At 47.4% G+C, this 12,991-nt stretch overlaps 1 protein-coding gene across 1 annotated transcript; it reads right to left on the reverse strand.

The window, feature by feature from the left end:
* Positions 1–10,367: 10,367 nt before the first annotated feature.
* On the reverse strand, positions 10,368–12,982 carry LOC115550695 (uncharacterized). Its single transcript, XM_030365960.1, has 6 exons — positions 12,810–12,982; positions 12,562–12,681; positions 12,312–12,389; positions 12,031–12,198; positions 11,206–11,936; positions 10,368–10,966 (listed from the first exon to the last, which is right to left on the reverse strand). Exons 5-6 carry the CDS (start codon positions 11,619–11,621, stop codon positions 10,480–10,482), a joined length of 903 nt encoding a protein of 300 aa, XP_030221820.1. The 5' UTR covers positions 11,622–11,936; positions 12,031–12,198; positions 12,312–12,389; positions 12,562–12,681; positions 12,810–12,982; the 3' UTR covers positions 10,368–10,479.
* Positions 12,983–12,991: the final 9 nt, after the last annotated feature.

Below are 12,991 nucleotides of genomic sequence, written 5' to 3' on the forward strand. Positions count from 1 at the left end.
CGGTTTCCTACCTGGGTGAGATAAGCTGTGTACCGCCTCGAAGACGGGGCGTCTCCAGCTGGAGGGGACTACAGGCCTTGGCTGACCCGTGGAAACGTTGCACAGGAACTTGGTCCCTCTATCACTGAAGAGCACCTCCTCCAGGCGCAGCCCCGGGTTCGACGACCTTAGAGCTTGGACGGAGGGGTCGGCGGCCTGAACCACAGCCTGCGGGAGTAGTCCAAGTTCAGCTGGACCGCCCCGACCACCACCCTGGAGAGACAATCCGCGACCACGTTGGACTTCCCAGCCACGTGCTGCATGTCTATGGTGAACTCGGAGATGTAGGAGAGTTGGCGCTGCTGGCGGTCGGTCCACGGCTCCGTGGTCTGGGACATGGCGTGTGTGAGCGGCTTGTGGTCCACGTAGGCCGTAAACTCACGGCCTTCCAGCAAAAAACGGAAGTGCCTGACCGCGAGCCACAGCCCGAGGAGCTCCCTGTCAAAGGACAGCTGGCGGCTGAGCTCGCTGACTGTGCAGGGGCGTGGGAAGGCTGCAACAGCTTCCACCTTCGAGGGTGGGTCACACCCTCCGCGGAGACCTGATGCCCGAGAAAGTCAAGGGTGACCCGTCCGAACTCACACTTCGCCGGATTGACAATCAGCCCATGTTGGCTGAGCCGCGTGAAGAGGGTCCGGAGGTGGGACAGGTGCTCCTCTTCCGTGGTGCTCGCGACGAGGATGTCATCCAAGTATACGAAGAGGAAGGGTAGGTCCTGGAGCACCGAGTGCATGAGGCGTTGGAAGGTCTGTGCCGCGTTCCTCAGGCTGAAGGGCATCCGCAGAAACTCGAAGAGACCGAAAGGGGTGACGACGGCTGTCTTAGGGACGTCCTCTGGGTGCACCGGCACCTGATGGTACCCCCGTACCAGGTCCACCTTGGAGAAGAAGCGTTTGCCCGCCAGGTGCGCCGAAAAGCCCTGGACATGCGGGACCGGGTAGCGGTCACCTTTGGATGCGTCGTTGAGGCGGTGGTAGTCCCCACATGGGCGCCACCCACCGTCAGGCTTAGGGACGATGTGCAGGGGAGACGCCCAGGGGCTGTTTGAGCGTTGAACGATGCCCACCGGCTCCATGTGCGTGAACTCCGCCCTGGCGACGGACAGCTTCTCTGGGTTGAGGCGCCTGGCCCTGGCGTGGAGGGCAGGCCCATTGGTCTCGATGTGGTGCTCCACTCCGTGCTTCACCGTGGGCGCGGAGAAGGTGGGCTTAGTAAGGTCAGGGAATTCGGCGAGCAGCCGAAGGTACTGGTCACTTTCGGCAAGCGTGTTGGACAACCCGCTGTAGACCGGCTCCCCCTGCGTACAGGCGAAGGAAGCGAAAATCTGTGAGTTGACCAGGCGCCTGTTCCCCACGTCCACTAACAGGATATAGGCGCACAGAAAATCTGCGCCAAGGAGGGGAAATGTGACAGCTGCGACGACAAAATCCCAGGTAAAGCGTTGCCCTCCGAAGCACCCGTCCACCGCTCTAGTGCCACAGGAACGGATAGGCGTGCCGTCCGCACCCACGAACTGCGGACCGTGCTCCCCCACCAACTGCGGACCTTGCTCCCCCACCAACTGCGGACCGTGCTCCCCCTTCGCCCCCTCCGATCTCCCTGACGGAATGATGCTCCACTGGGCACCTGTGTCACAAAGGAATCTGCGACTGGAGACGGTGTCTTGTATGAAGAGCAGCCTGTTGGTGACACCAGCGCTCAGGGCTACTACTGAGCGCCGGCCCTGCCGTTTCCCGTCGGTCCAAAGGAGCAGGGCGAGCGGCACCGTTTGGCCTGGGCGCCAAAAGTGGCGTGGTAGAAACAATGGCCCGCAGCGTTACCCTGCAGGCTAGAGGGTCTGGCGTCGTCCTTCGCGCTCCTGCGACTGTCCGGTGGCGGGGCAGCCGCGGGAGCAAGCAGGTCGGGGGACCGTTGGGGCATGGCCAAGACGAACCGGTCGGCCTCCCTGGCCAAGGCGCGGGGTCCAACGATGGTGGTGTTAGCCAGCGCCATCCTGACCTGAGCTGGCAGTGTGCGCATAAACAGCTCTGTGAAGAGGATCATGGGGTCTTCTGTACCGAGCAGGTTTAGCATCCTCTCCATACGTGCAGAGGGCCTCTCGTCACCCTCTCCGCGGTGGACAGCTCAATGTCTCCAGGAGCAGGGCCTTGAGGCGCTCATATTTGTTTGTCGTCGGGGGGTCGCACAGAAACCCCACCACACGCGCTGCGGTGGAGCTGCCCAACATAGCCGGTACAACCACACAGCATGGTTGTACCGGTCGTCGTCGTCGGTAACATCGCTTATGTTGAAATGCGCCTCCACTATAGCGAACCATACAACAGGCGTTGAGTCCCAGAACTCTGGCAGCTTAAGAGTGGGGGTGCGCACGTCCTGCATCATCCTGACAGGAGATGGTGATGTCTGCCGCCGTGAACGTCTTCCTCGGGCGGACAAGTTGCAGAATTGCAGTGTACGCTCTCGCGGTTTTTGTAAACAAATAAATAAATAACAAAAACGAACGTCGGGGTCACCAGTGTAGTGCCGGAGGAAAAGGAGGACGTAGGCAACGTAATAATAACCGTTTTAATCCAAAAGTCCGGGAGTCGGAGGCAGAGTATCCAGCACTGAGTTTTAATGAACACAACTTGAAAACAGTACATTCGAAAGGCAAAAACCGGACTGAACTGGACGGTCGTTCCGTCTGCTAAAAGAGTCTGTGCTAAACACGCCCCCCACCCATAGTTCCGTGGGTGAATTATGTTAACCACCAGACTATTAACAATATCATAAAAATGATACCGTAATGCACCCGTTCTTTGTCTTTGGATCTTTTGAATAAATGGATCAATACATGGTGAATCGCAATGATCGCAAGCAGGGGAACACGAGCGTCATTGAGCAGCAGCTGAACCAGTCTAAAAATCCCTTTATCACTTAAACACAGTTTTAGTCACCACAGTGACTAAAACCCATCAAAGTCATTCATGTTAAGTAAAAGGAAAAACCTCGGACACGCGAAGTTAACGGAGCCGTGCACTAGGCCCTCTTGATTGCGGGCCGAAACAACATTTGTTTCACTACGACTCCTTTCAGCTGCCCACCCCTCCTTTTCCAGCAAAAAATAATAACATAAAACGGCTAATAAAACGCTTGAGGTGGCGTTTTGAAAAGAGAAAACTTAAAAAAATGATATTGATATCCAGATATTGCAGAGACACATTCCTGTTCCCCACTTGTATTGGAGTAAACTGAGATATCTACAGTACTTCTGGGCCCCTTGAATCGAGGGACCCGTCTACAGCCCGCTTAAACAGCGGCAATACCGGGCTTGGCCGCTGAGCACTGGTGGATTGCGGAAGTATGCAATTTTCCTGGGGGCTTGACATCGATCCACACTTTGCGATTTGACCGTTTTGAGTACACCATCCGGGTCTTTTCAGTACACTTATTTTTGCCCGATCTGAATTGGAACGCCCTACGTACTATCAGAGCACGGCTGTTTCCCAATGTGAAGGCTGCAGCCTTGCTAGGACGCGTCCTTGCTAGTTGCGTCCTATGGAGATGAGACTTGAGTGCTAGCTCGAGTGCTTCCTAGCGTTTGTAACGTTCGGACTTTGGAACGACTTGCTAGTGTGGAAGCGCTTCCGCTTCCACTTTTTAATACTGCGTTTACGCTTTTAAACTCAAGTGCGTTATGAATAAGACATGGCAGCAATCAAGTTGATCGATATTTATTTGACTTTTGTCTGTTATGAATGCGGTCATGTCTCCTTCGCATGGAGCTGTCACGTTAAAATTGTACCGGGGGCGAAAATTGTACCGGCTGCAGAGTTCTTCCAAGAAAGGGTTCAAATCCAGGATAGCTTTTAACACACTTTATTTGTTAAAGTATTTCGGTATGGTAACTACGGAGCAAAAGGAGGTGGAAGCGTGTTGAACACGTGCTGAGCGTCTCCCATCTGATTAAAAACATGAACCCTTTGTCTGGTAGCAGCTAGAAGATTCTGCCGAGTTTTAGTTTACTGTTGACTATTATGGTCGGATCCACATGGCCTGTGTGGGGTGGGCGGAGCCGGTGTGACGTATTACCCTCGGCTTCCTCACTTGTCTGTGGTGCTGCCTTCTGTGGATGGAGCAGCTAATGCAGCCTTCAGTAAGGTCCTGCTCCCCTTGTGGATATGTATAGTATTTACGGCTTATGTTTGTCCTGCTTCCTAGGGGCTATGTGGGGGCAGCTCAGGTTCTTAAAATATGTAACACGGCCTACGTCATCCATAGTAATCCATTCCAAACCTGCCTGGCAACAGACGCTCGCGATCGCGTCAAATGACGTGGGAAGGTTCTTGAACATTCACGGACAACCCCTTACGTAATCTGTTGTCCGTTGCCTGGCAACGGACAACTACGTAATCAGTTGTCTAGAGTAGGGTCTATCTGCAGCCGGAGCCACTTGCCAAACACGCCCATTGCTCTGCCAGACACGCCCATTGCTCTGCCAAACACGCCTATTGCCAAACACGCCCATTGCTCATTCTATGTGGTGGTGTCATGGCAAATTTGTACCGGCCTACGTCATCAGTTGTTGACAACTTGACAACTGATTTGATTGGGTTGTCCCAGAGAATGTCTAATATGAGGAGAACTGGCACTCGCGGGTTAGTTCCGGTTTTCTGGACTGGTTGCAGTAATAATCTTTGACCACGCGGGGCGCTCGTAGGCGAGTCCAGAATGAATGGGAGCCAACGGGGTTTTATCCTCAGAATCCACTTTTCTCACGATGTAATTTTTTGTCAAGTAATTTTAAAGTTGCTATCAAAGGGTGGGGCTAAGATAATAAACTCAGCTGAATATTGCATTTTTTAAGGTCACGTATCTGTTCTAAAAAGGCGTTAAAAACATGCGATGACGTCACACACTGTAATACTGTCCGAGGTACTTCTTTACGGCAGTTTCTAAAGCACTTCCCTTGTCCCGCAACGATAACACCAGCTGTTGGAGGTAAGGCTTTTTTTTTTGCCCTAGTTACAGAGTTTTAGTGAGCTAATGTAAAAAAAAGAAATGCGCGAATGTTTTACATATGTATGTTACTTACAGAGAGTGTTTTTTCTAATCCTCACTAGTGCCGATGATAAAGCTTTTTTTTTTTTGTAACGATTATGAGCCATTTCTTTCTCCTAAAATAGAAACCTGGATTAGAATCATAATTTTAAGACTGCATCAATTTAGTTTACATCAGTAAACAATCTGCTAGAGAGCAGTGTTCTGTTGTTCTCCTCATGCCTCTTCCTTTCTTGATCTCTACAGTCGGACCTTGATGCTGTGACAACGGACAAGTCTTCTTCCTCTGTCCTTTTCCCCTGCCTCTGTTCAGTATGTTCAGTGTTGTTAAATCATTTCTCTTTTTTTTATTATTAGTTACTGTTCTTATTGTGTTCTTGTTAGTGTGATGTTTGAATAAACTTGCCTGTTGCAATGTTGGTATAATGTTTGTATAATTACTGTTATACAACTGTTACTGTTTCAATGTGACCCAGACCATATTTCTCATTTAACAAACATGTGTAGCTTATAATGTGTTGCATGGCAGAGCAATTACGGTATATTCAATGGCTTAAAAAAAACCCATCTGTAAAGATCAGTGAATGCATAGAAATCAATGACAAGTGGTGTAGATGGTTTTCCCTCTGTGCAAGGTCATTAGCCCAAGTCCTACAAAAAAATAACGACTGTAATAGCAGATGTTGAAGTTGTTAAATCGTTAACTAACCATTTGTATGGAACAATCGGTTAAGGTAAGTTAAGTGCTTGAGTCTCGACACTTTAGAGAATGTCTAGCGCGCAACTTGAATAAGCCAGGTGAAGCCTCAGGTAGCTAGGACCATTCATACAGGAGCAAGCAAGAACGTTACCTTTTTCTACCGCGGTAAAGTGAGCCGCTGTTTGCGAGTAAGCGGTAAAGTGAGCCGCTGTTTGATTTTCGTTGCGCCTGAACTAGAGTAACTACGGTAAGCACGGTCCTTGAGCAAAGTGAAGGTCCTAAAAGATACATAAAGATATATATATATATATATATATATATATATATATATATATATATATATATATATATATATATATATATATATATATATATATATATTCTAATAGTTATATTTCACTGCCATAATGTAGAGAAAAATCAGATTACATTTACAGTATGCTGATCTTTGGCCTTATGTAAAATAAATTCCTTCATACATGTGATCCTCCTTTCTTTTGCATATTGTTCCTGGTGTCTTAATCTACTTCTGATATCCTTTTGGTGACATTTTACTGTAGCAATCTGGAGAAAAAACACTTTAAAACCACCCATAATAACTCAACTCCATTTACAATATGCTGACCTTTGACCTTGTGTCACATCAATTCCTTCATACATGTGATCCTCATTTCTTTTGCATATTGTTCCTGGTGTCTTACTCTACTTCTGATATCCTTTTGGTGACATTTTACTGTAGCAATCTGGAGAAAAAACACTTTAAAACCACCCATAATGACTCAACTCCATTTACAATATGCTGACCTTTGACCTTATGTCACATCAATTCCTTCATACATGTGATCCTCATTTCTTTTGCATATTGTTCCTGATGTCTTACTCTACTTCTGATATGATTTTGGTGACATTTTACTGTAGCAATCTGGAGAAAAAACACTTTAAAACCACCCATAATGACTCAACTCCATTTACAATATGCTGACCTTTGACCTTACGTCACATCTCACGTTTCGGTGTAGCAATGTGAAGGCAGAACAGGCCTTTAACTGTTAATCAAAAACAATAGGTAATTAATACTTTTTGACAGGTGATATTCGAGCCCCTGCCATTTCTGCGGTTGGCCCCTGAAAAAAGTTTTTTTGTTTGTTTGTTCTGAAGTGGATTGTGCACTTTCAACTATTTGTACATATGATTTAAACTTAGCCTAGATTCTGCAGCAATGCCATTCTAAAAGTTGTGCCACTTAACTCTCCATACATTTAGCGTGCCATACACAACAGTTTTTTATTTAGGTTGCTTTGAGCAAAATGAAAAGTAGCGAGACCACTTTTGAGTGTTTGTTCTCATATTTTAATTAAGCCACTTAAATGCAATAGCAAGTATTGCCCAGCATGTGTCTCAAACGTTTAGCACAAAATGCACTTCCATGTTGTTTTCTCTGCCTCCTGAAACTGTTCCTTGTCCATTTGAAGACAGTTACAGTAGTACCATCGATAACAGCCGTCACACTGTAGCTGTAAAAATAAAAATGATTATTAAGAAAGGAATAAAAAAAGGAATATTAAGGAATTTGGCACATCAAAATGTAAAAATCTCTGAAATCTTAAAAAAAGGTGAAAAAAAGGCAATAATAAAAACACCACCAGACCGCTGAACAACACAACACAATGTTCATTGAACATTGGACACAAGAAATGGAAGAAATTCCATTTATGCCCATGTACTTTCACCATACATACTATCTAAAAAATAAAAGGACCTGCAGGAAAATATAAATACAGTACTCAAAAATTGAGTTAACACGTTTCTGATTGCTCTTCAGCTTCAGATGCCGTAAGAGGGGTCTCTGGTCGTAATCAGTCGCAAGTCCGTCCCTGACCAATCAGCATTCATTAGCAGAATGCTAGCGTGTATGGCCAACAACGGCCCAAACTGTAAGAAATCGAAAGGACATAAGTACTCACTCATTTGACTTTTGAACCATAATCTATATTGAACTTGCGGAATCTACAATAAAATTTGCGATATTTCAACGACAAGCAGGTGAAAGAGGCATAATTAGCCGTTTAGCCCCATAGACTCCCATTCAATCTGGACTCGCCCGCGATCACCCCCAGTGGATGTCTCATGGAACTACAACCAAAATCGGTACAATGGGGCGTATAGGGAGTGCCCAGGCTCTTCGTAGACGGGCTCTGGTTGTCCGTTGCCGGGTGGGTTTCAAAAAACATTCGGCTCATGTTTCCAAAGACGAAATAACATAATACAGATAACGGATCGCTAGATAACACTTGCTTTTCATTTATATTTGTATTGTATTGAATTGTTTAATCGAATTTAAATCGTGTTTAAAGCAGGTTTCAAAAACCATTCGCGCTTGTTGCCGAACACGTGGTAGTCGACCACGTGGTAGTCACACGTGGTAGTCGACCACGTGGTAGTCACGTGACTGCAACGTCACAGGACGGGACTGGGCGGTGGGCTTATATTCTGTAGCATTACGCACGCGCACGAGCTATGGGCGTGTTTGGCAGAGCAAGGGCGTGTTTGGCAGAGCAAGGGCGTGTCTGGCAGAGCAATGGGCGTGTCTGGCAGAGCAATGGGCGTGTTTGGCAAGTGGCTCCGGCTGCAGATAGACCTACTTGCAAGTAGGTCTACCTGCAGCATCTATCCAAACATGGCACCGGCTAGATATAAACAGCCAGTTGCGAGGCAATTGTTGCATTCATCATGGATCAATCGACTGATAAGGGACCCAAGAGGCGACTGTCGGTGGAACAAAAGAAGAATGGACCAGAAAAGAGATCAGACACGAGTGAAAGGGGAACTATGCAACTTTTTTGGCTTGATTTACCTTAATATAACAGGCTAGGAGTCATTGCGATGGTTCCATTATACATTTTTGTTCGATTGTTCGTTGTTTCAACTCCCCCTTGCGCATCTTGGCGGAGAAAATGAATATGTTTCTGCCGGCAACCCGCCGCCTACTCTCGCGGGAGTCTCGGGTCTCGCGAAGTAACGAATTGCTTTGCGGCACAGACCCCCAAACACGGAACCGGCTCGATATAAACACAAGTAACTAAGGGATTGTTACATTCATCATAGATCAGCCGACTAAAAAGAGACAGAGAAACCCAATGTCGGAGGAACAGAAGAAGAGAAAAGGGAGACTGACCGACAGTGAGGCCAGACATGAGTAAACGTTGGGCAAGCTTTTCAGGAATAGCGTGAACTGAAAAAAAATAAGACTTCAAATCAGACTCCGACTTGGCCGTGTTGCTTTTGAAATTGAAGGTACCCTTGGGTGAACTTTGTCCTCGTGGTATTCTTGATGTTGATAGTCTCTGTACAAATGTGTTTGCTCAACCATTTTGTTGTGAGCCCTGTAAAAATTGTTTTCTCGACCGTTATGTTGTTAGCCCTGTATGTTTCTAGCTTGCTTGGTTGCAACCATATAAACACCTTTGTTTCCATTGGTGTTTTACTGTTCGTCTGTCTCGTCTCCCAGATACAGACTGAATCCCCGAATCCAGGTTCTTGTTTATTTAGATTATTATGTTGGCCAACACTCTCACACTGATTGTTCTGTTCAACCTAAGATAAAACAATTATAATCTAGGATATAAATTCTCCCGCCAACTATAAAAAGGATGGCTTTATGTTTATTGCAATACAAATACACCATTTTAAAAATGTATAACCTAGCCTACACTTTATGAACATTTACTTCGGACATGGCTCCACGCATTCGCCGGCTTCTTTGAAAACAAATGCACATGGCTCGCCCAGAAGTGCATGGGGAAGGGTCGTCAACGAATTGTTACGACAGTGTTGTAAAATATCTACTACGAAGCTGTAGGGGGCGCTGTGTAGAGAAATGTGCGTGCCAAAACCAAGAAAACAGCGAAGAAATTCCCGAAGTTGCATAGTGGGCCTTTAATATAACTGCACTTACATTTGAACGTGTACTGCTTTCCGGTTTTGGGCTGATGCTTAGCCTGGTGGTCAGTTAAAATTAGATCGTCCCTGGGTGGGCTTGAACCACCAACCTTTCGATTAACAGTCGAAAAGGGAGAAAAAAAGAGAGGAAAAAAGGGGAAAGGGAAGGGAAAGAGAAATTTAGGCTTCTTTTCAATTTCCCACCTATTCAGTTGTTTTTATTCATTAGAATGAATTTAAAAACATTAAAAAACCTTTTTCTGACCAGTTTTGAGGAGAGGAGGAGAGGCTCAGAAGGTCACCGGTTCAAGTCCCACCAGTGGCAAACAAAATACTTTCTTTTTGGTGGTTTTATGGATGTATTTAGGATCTCTTGCGTAAATATAATTATCCTTGTGCCATATTTCCTGCATGTAAAATGTGTCGGCTCAATTTAGCTTCAGCTTTCACCTTAGCAACTTATCTATAAAAAATTTTGTATTTTGCATGTTATATTGCATGCATTATCATTAGTTGACTTTTGATCTTTGATATTATGCATTTAAGTGTCCGAAATAAATCCAAACTAACCTATAGTTGTTTGTTAAACCACTAAAGTTGTATAGAAATAGTTATAGTTGCAGAAAACAAGACAGAAAAAGACTTTCTTAAAAATAAATATATGTTTATTTACTCTTCCGCATTCCCTCCAACCACTGCTCCTTTGTCACCTGCTCAATTGAGGGGCAGTAAATGGTCCCCCTGAACTGGCTGTGTCCAGTCTATGCAGTCCGGGGCTCCCCACACTTTCGGCATTTGTTTGCTTCCCCAGTCCTGTTATATGTCTTTTTTTTCGGGGGGGGGGGCATGTGGAGGCACTGCTGAGGGGACAGCAAACACAAAGGGGGGTGCACTGGGGTGGGATTGAGCTTGGGGGAGGGCAGGAGTGCTGAGTCCATTTTTAAAATGGCGCCAAAGGTAGAGGTGATGCTGGCCTTGATGTGGTCCATACGGCTCATCAAGTCCTTCCCGTACACGGTCAGGAGCCACCTGTTGGTCGGGACAGCCACAGGCTCGGGGGGCTCCTGACAGACCACAGGGAAGAGACTCGGCTGGTCCACAAAGTCGGCACACACCTCCAGGTAGCGGGCCACACGCTGCAGCCACTCCTCGCCGTGGTTCTCCCGCAGCTGTTTGGCTAGGCGGGTAGAGCTGTTGCAGAGGGTCCTCTCCCGTAGCATCCTGATGACGTGGATGTCACACGCATACCTTTGTGGACAAGGGGTATGTTTGTATCAAATTATTTGAGTTTTTTATCGTCAAAATGGAAATGTTGTTTTTTATTATATATATATATATATATATATAGTATATCTAATATAGATATTCTATAGAATATTTTGCAGGAGAGTGTAAAAAGCGAATATTGCTATTTGCTACATTACTGGCAGAATGAATTGCGCTACATAAAAAAGGGTATTTGCTTTCATGTGTTGATTAGAACTCACTTGCGTGTCAGGATGAGGCGGAACTCCCCACGGAGAGGCAGGCTCAGCTGGTCCAGGACGGTCTGGCTCGTGGACAGGTAATTGGTGACGCAACCGAGGGCGTTGCACCTGAGGGTCTCCGTCACCATCAGGTAGTACCTGTCCACGTCCAGGACCTGCCGTGCCCTCTTGTGCATGCCGGCCCCGGTGAGCTGCTTCCCACACTTTGGGCAGGACAGCCTCACCTTCCAAAGGTGGTAGGGCATCCACACCAGGAGCCGGTGAGTGAAAAACCGATCTGGTGACGGGACCTGATTGTAGATCAGGCCTGGCACCGGTGGCTCATACCAGAGCTGTAGGTCTGGGCGCAGCCGCTGGTTCCTCCACAGCGTGGATGCAATCCAGCGCTGGTCTTGCTGGGGAATGGTCTTCTTCATTTCTGCTGGTAGCCAGAACTGTTGTGGAGCCGGACCCAGAAATTAAGAAGTACAAGGAGGGGTAGGGACGGGACCAGGGGGAGCAGGGAGGGGACCAGGGGGAGCAGGGACGGGACCAGGCGGAGCAGGGACGGGACCAGGCGGAGCAGGGACAGGACCAGGGGGAGCAGGGACGGGACCAGGCGGAGCAGGGAGGGGACCAGGCGGAGCAGGGACAGGACCAGGGGGAGCAGGGACGGGACCAGGGGGAGCAGGGAGGGGACCAGGCGGAGCAGGGACAGGACCAGGGGGAGCAAGACTCCTATCTGATGCAACCTACATAAAGAAAACGAAACCGACAATAAAACATCTATCCGCTACACGCTACAGTATGTAAGACCAGCATGGAGGTTATTACAGTTGCACTAACCAGAGGGGACGAGCCGGCCCTCACAGAGGACATTACAGGGCTGGATGGGGGCAGAGAGAAAGGGGAGACGGGCCTAATGTATCTCGGACTGGAAGGGGGCGTCGCTGGAGGTGGGGTAGCGGAGGGAGTGCTTCAACCAGCTGGGGTAGTTGCAGGGCTGGGGGGAAGCTGTGAGAGAGGGGGAAGCGTACCTGATGAAGTCAGTTTACAAAACAAGGATAGTGTATGGCTTAATGGCTGTATTCTTAGGCATCAGGCACAGCTAAAGGTACATGTATTACCTCGACATGCTTCCTGGTCACGTTGACATTAGGCCTGGCTGCCGCAGACAAAGTCCCGCCGAACCGCGCTTTATCAAACTGAGAATCAAACAACAATAGTCTTAATGAAACGGTGTTAAAAAGAACATAATACACACCAATACCACACAATGATATGACATGAAAGATATGTAAACACACAGATCAAAGATGAGTTGATCATGGTAAACCAGGTGAATGACATGGTAATTAATGTGATGGAAATATTCACCATTGACAGCGTCAATGCAGGCCTCCCAGGGCTCTGTACAGGCGCCGCTGAGGTGGAGGCTGAGGCAGCTGAAGTGGAGGCTGAGGTAGCTGGCCTGGATGCTGCAGGACTACTCACAGACTGAGAAAGATCAACCCATGAAAGAAGCATTAATACTAATCCATATTATTCATTATGGGATTTTGTCCACATAGTAAGTATTGCATATCCTACAAAATGCATTTATTTCACCAGGCTCTCAATATTACCTGCCGAGGGTGAAAGCCACAGGAACATGTCTGCGCTACCCTCAAGATTGAGGTCTGCCCACGCAGCATCATGGGACACTTCTCAATCTGTAATGAATTAAAATGCATGATTTACTTACGGACAGAGACCTATAAACTACTGTACTGCTTTCCCTTTCAGATTTTTTACATCCCGTGCAGCG

This window comes from Gadus morhua, chromosome 9 (assembly GCF_902167405.1).
Source record: "Gadus morhua chromosome 9, gadMor3.0, whole genome shotgun sequence".
In the NCBI taxonomy this organism is placed as follows: domain Eukaryota; kingdom Metazoa; phylum Chordata; class Actinopteri; order Gadiformes; family Gadidae; genus Gadus; species Gadus morhua.

Bases quoted from the DNA above. Each gene is read 5' to 3' on its own strand.
- LOC115550695 (XM_030365960.1), bottom strand. From the start codon at position 11,621: ATGAAGAAGACCATTCCCCAGCAAGACCAGCGCTGGATTGCATCCACG. The intron at 10,967-11,205 runs GTGAGTTCTAAT...TTGTCCACAAAG, and splicing joins CGCCTCATCCTGACACGCAA to GTATGCGTGTGACATCCACG.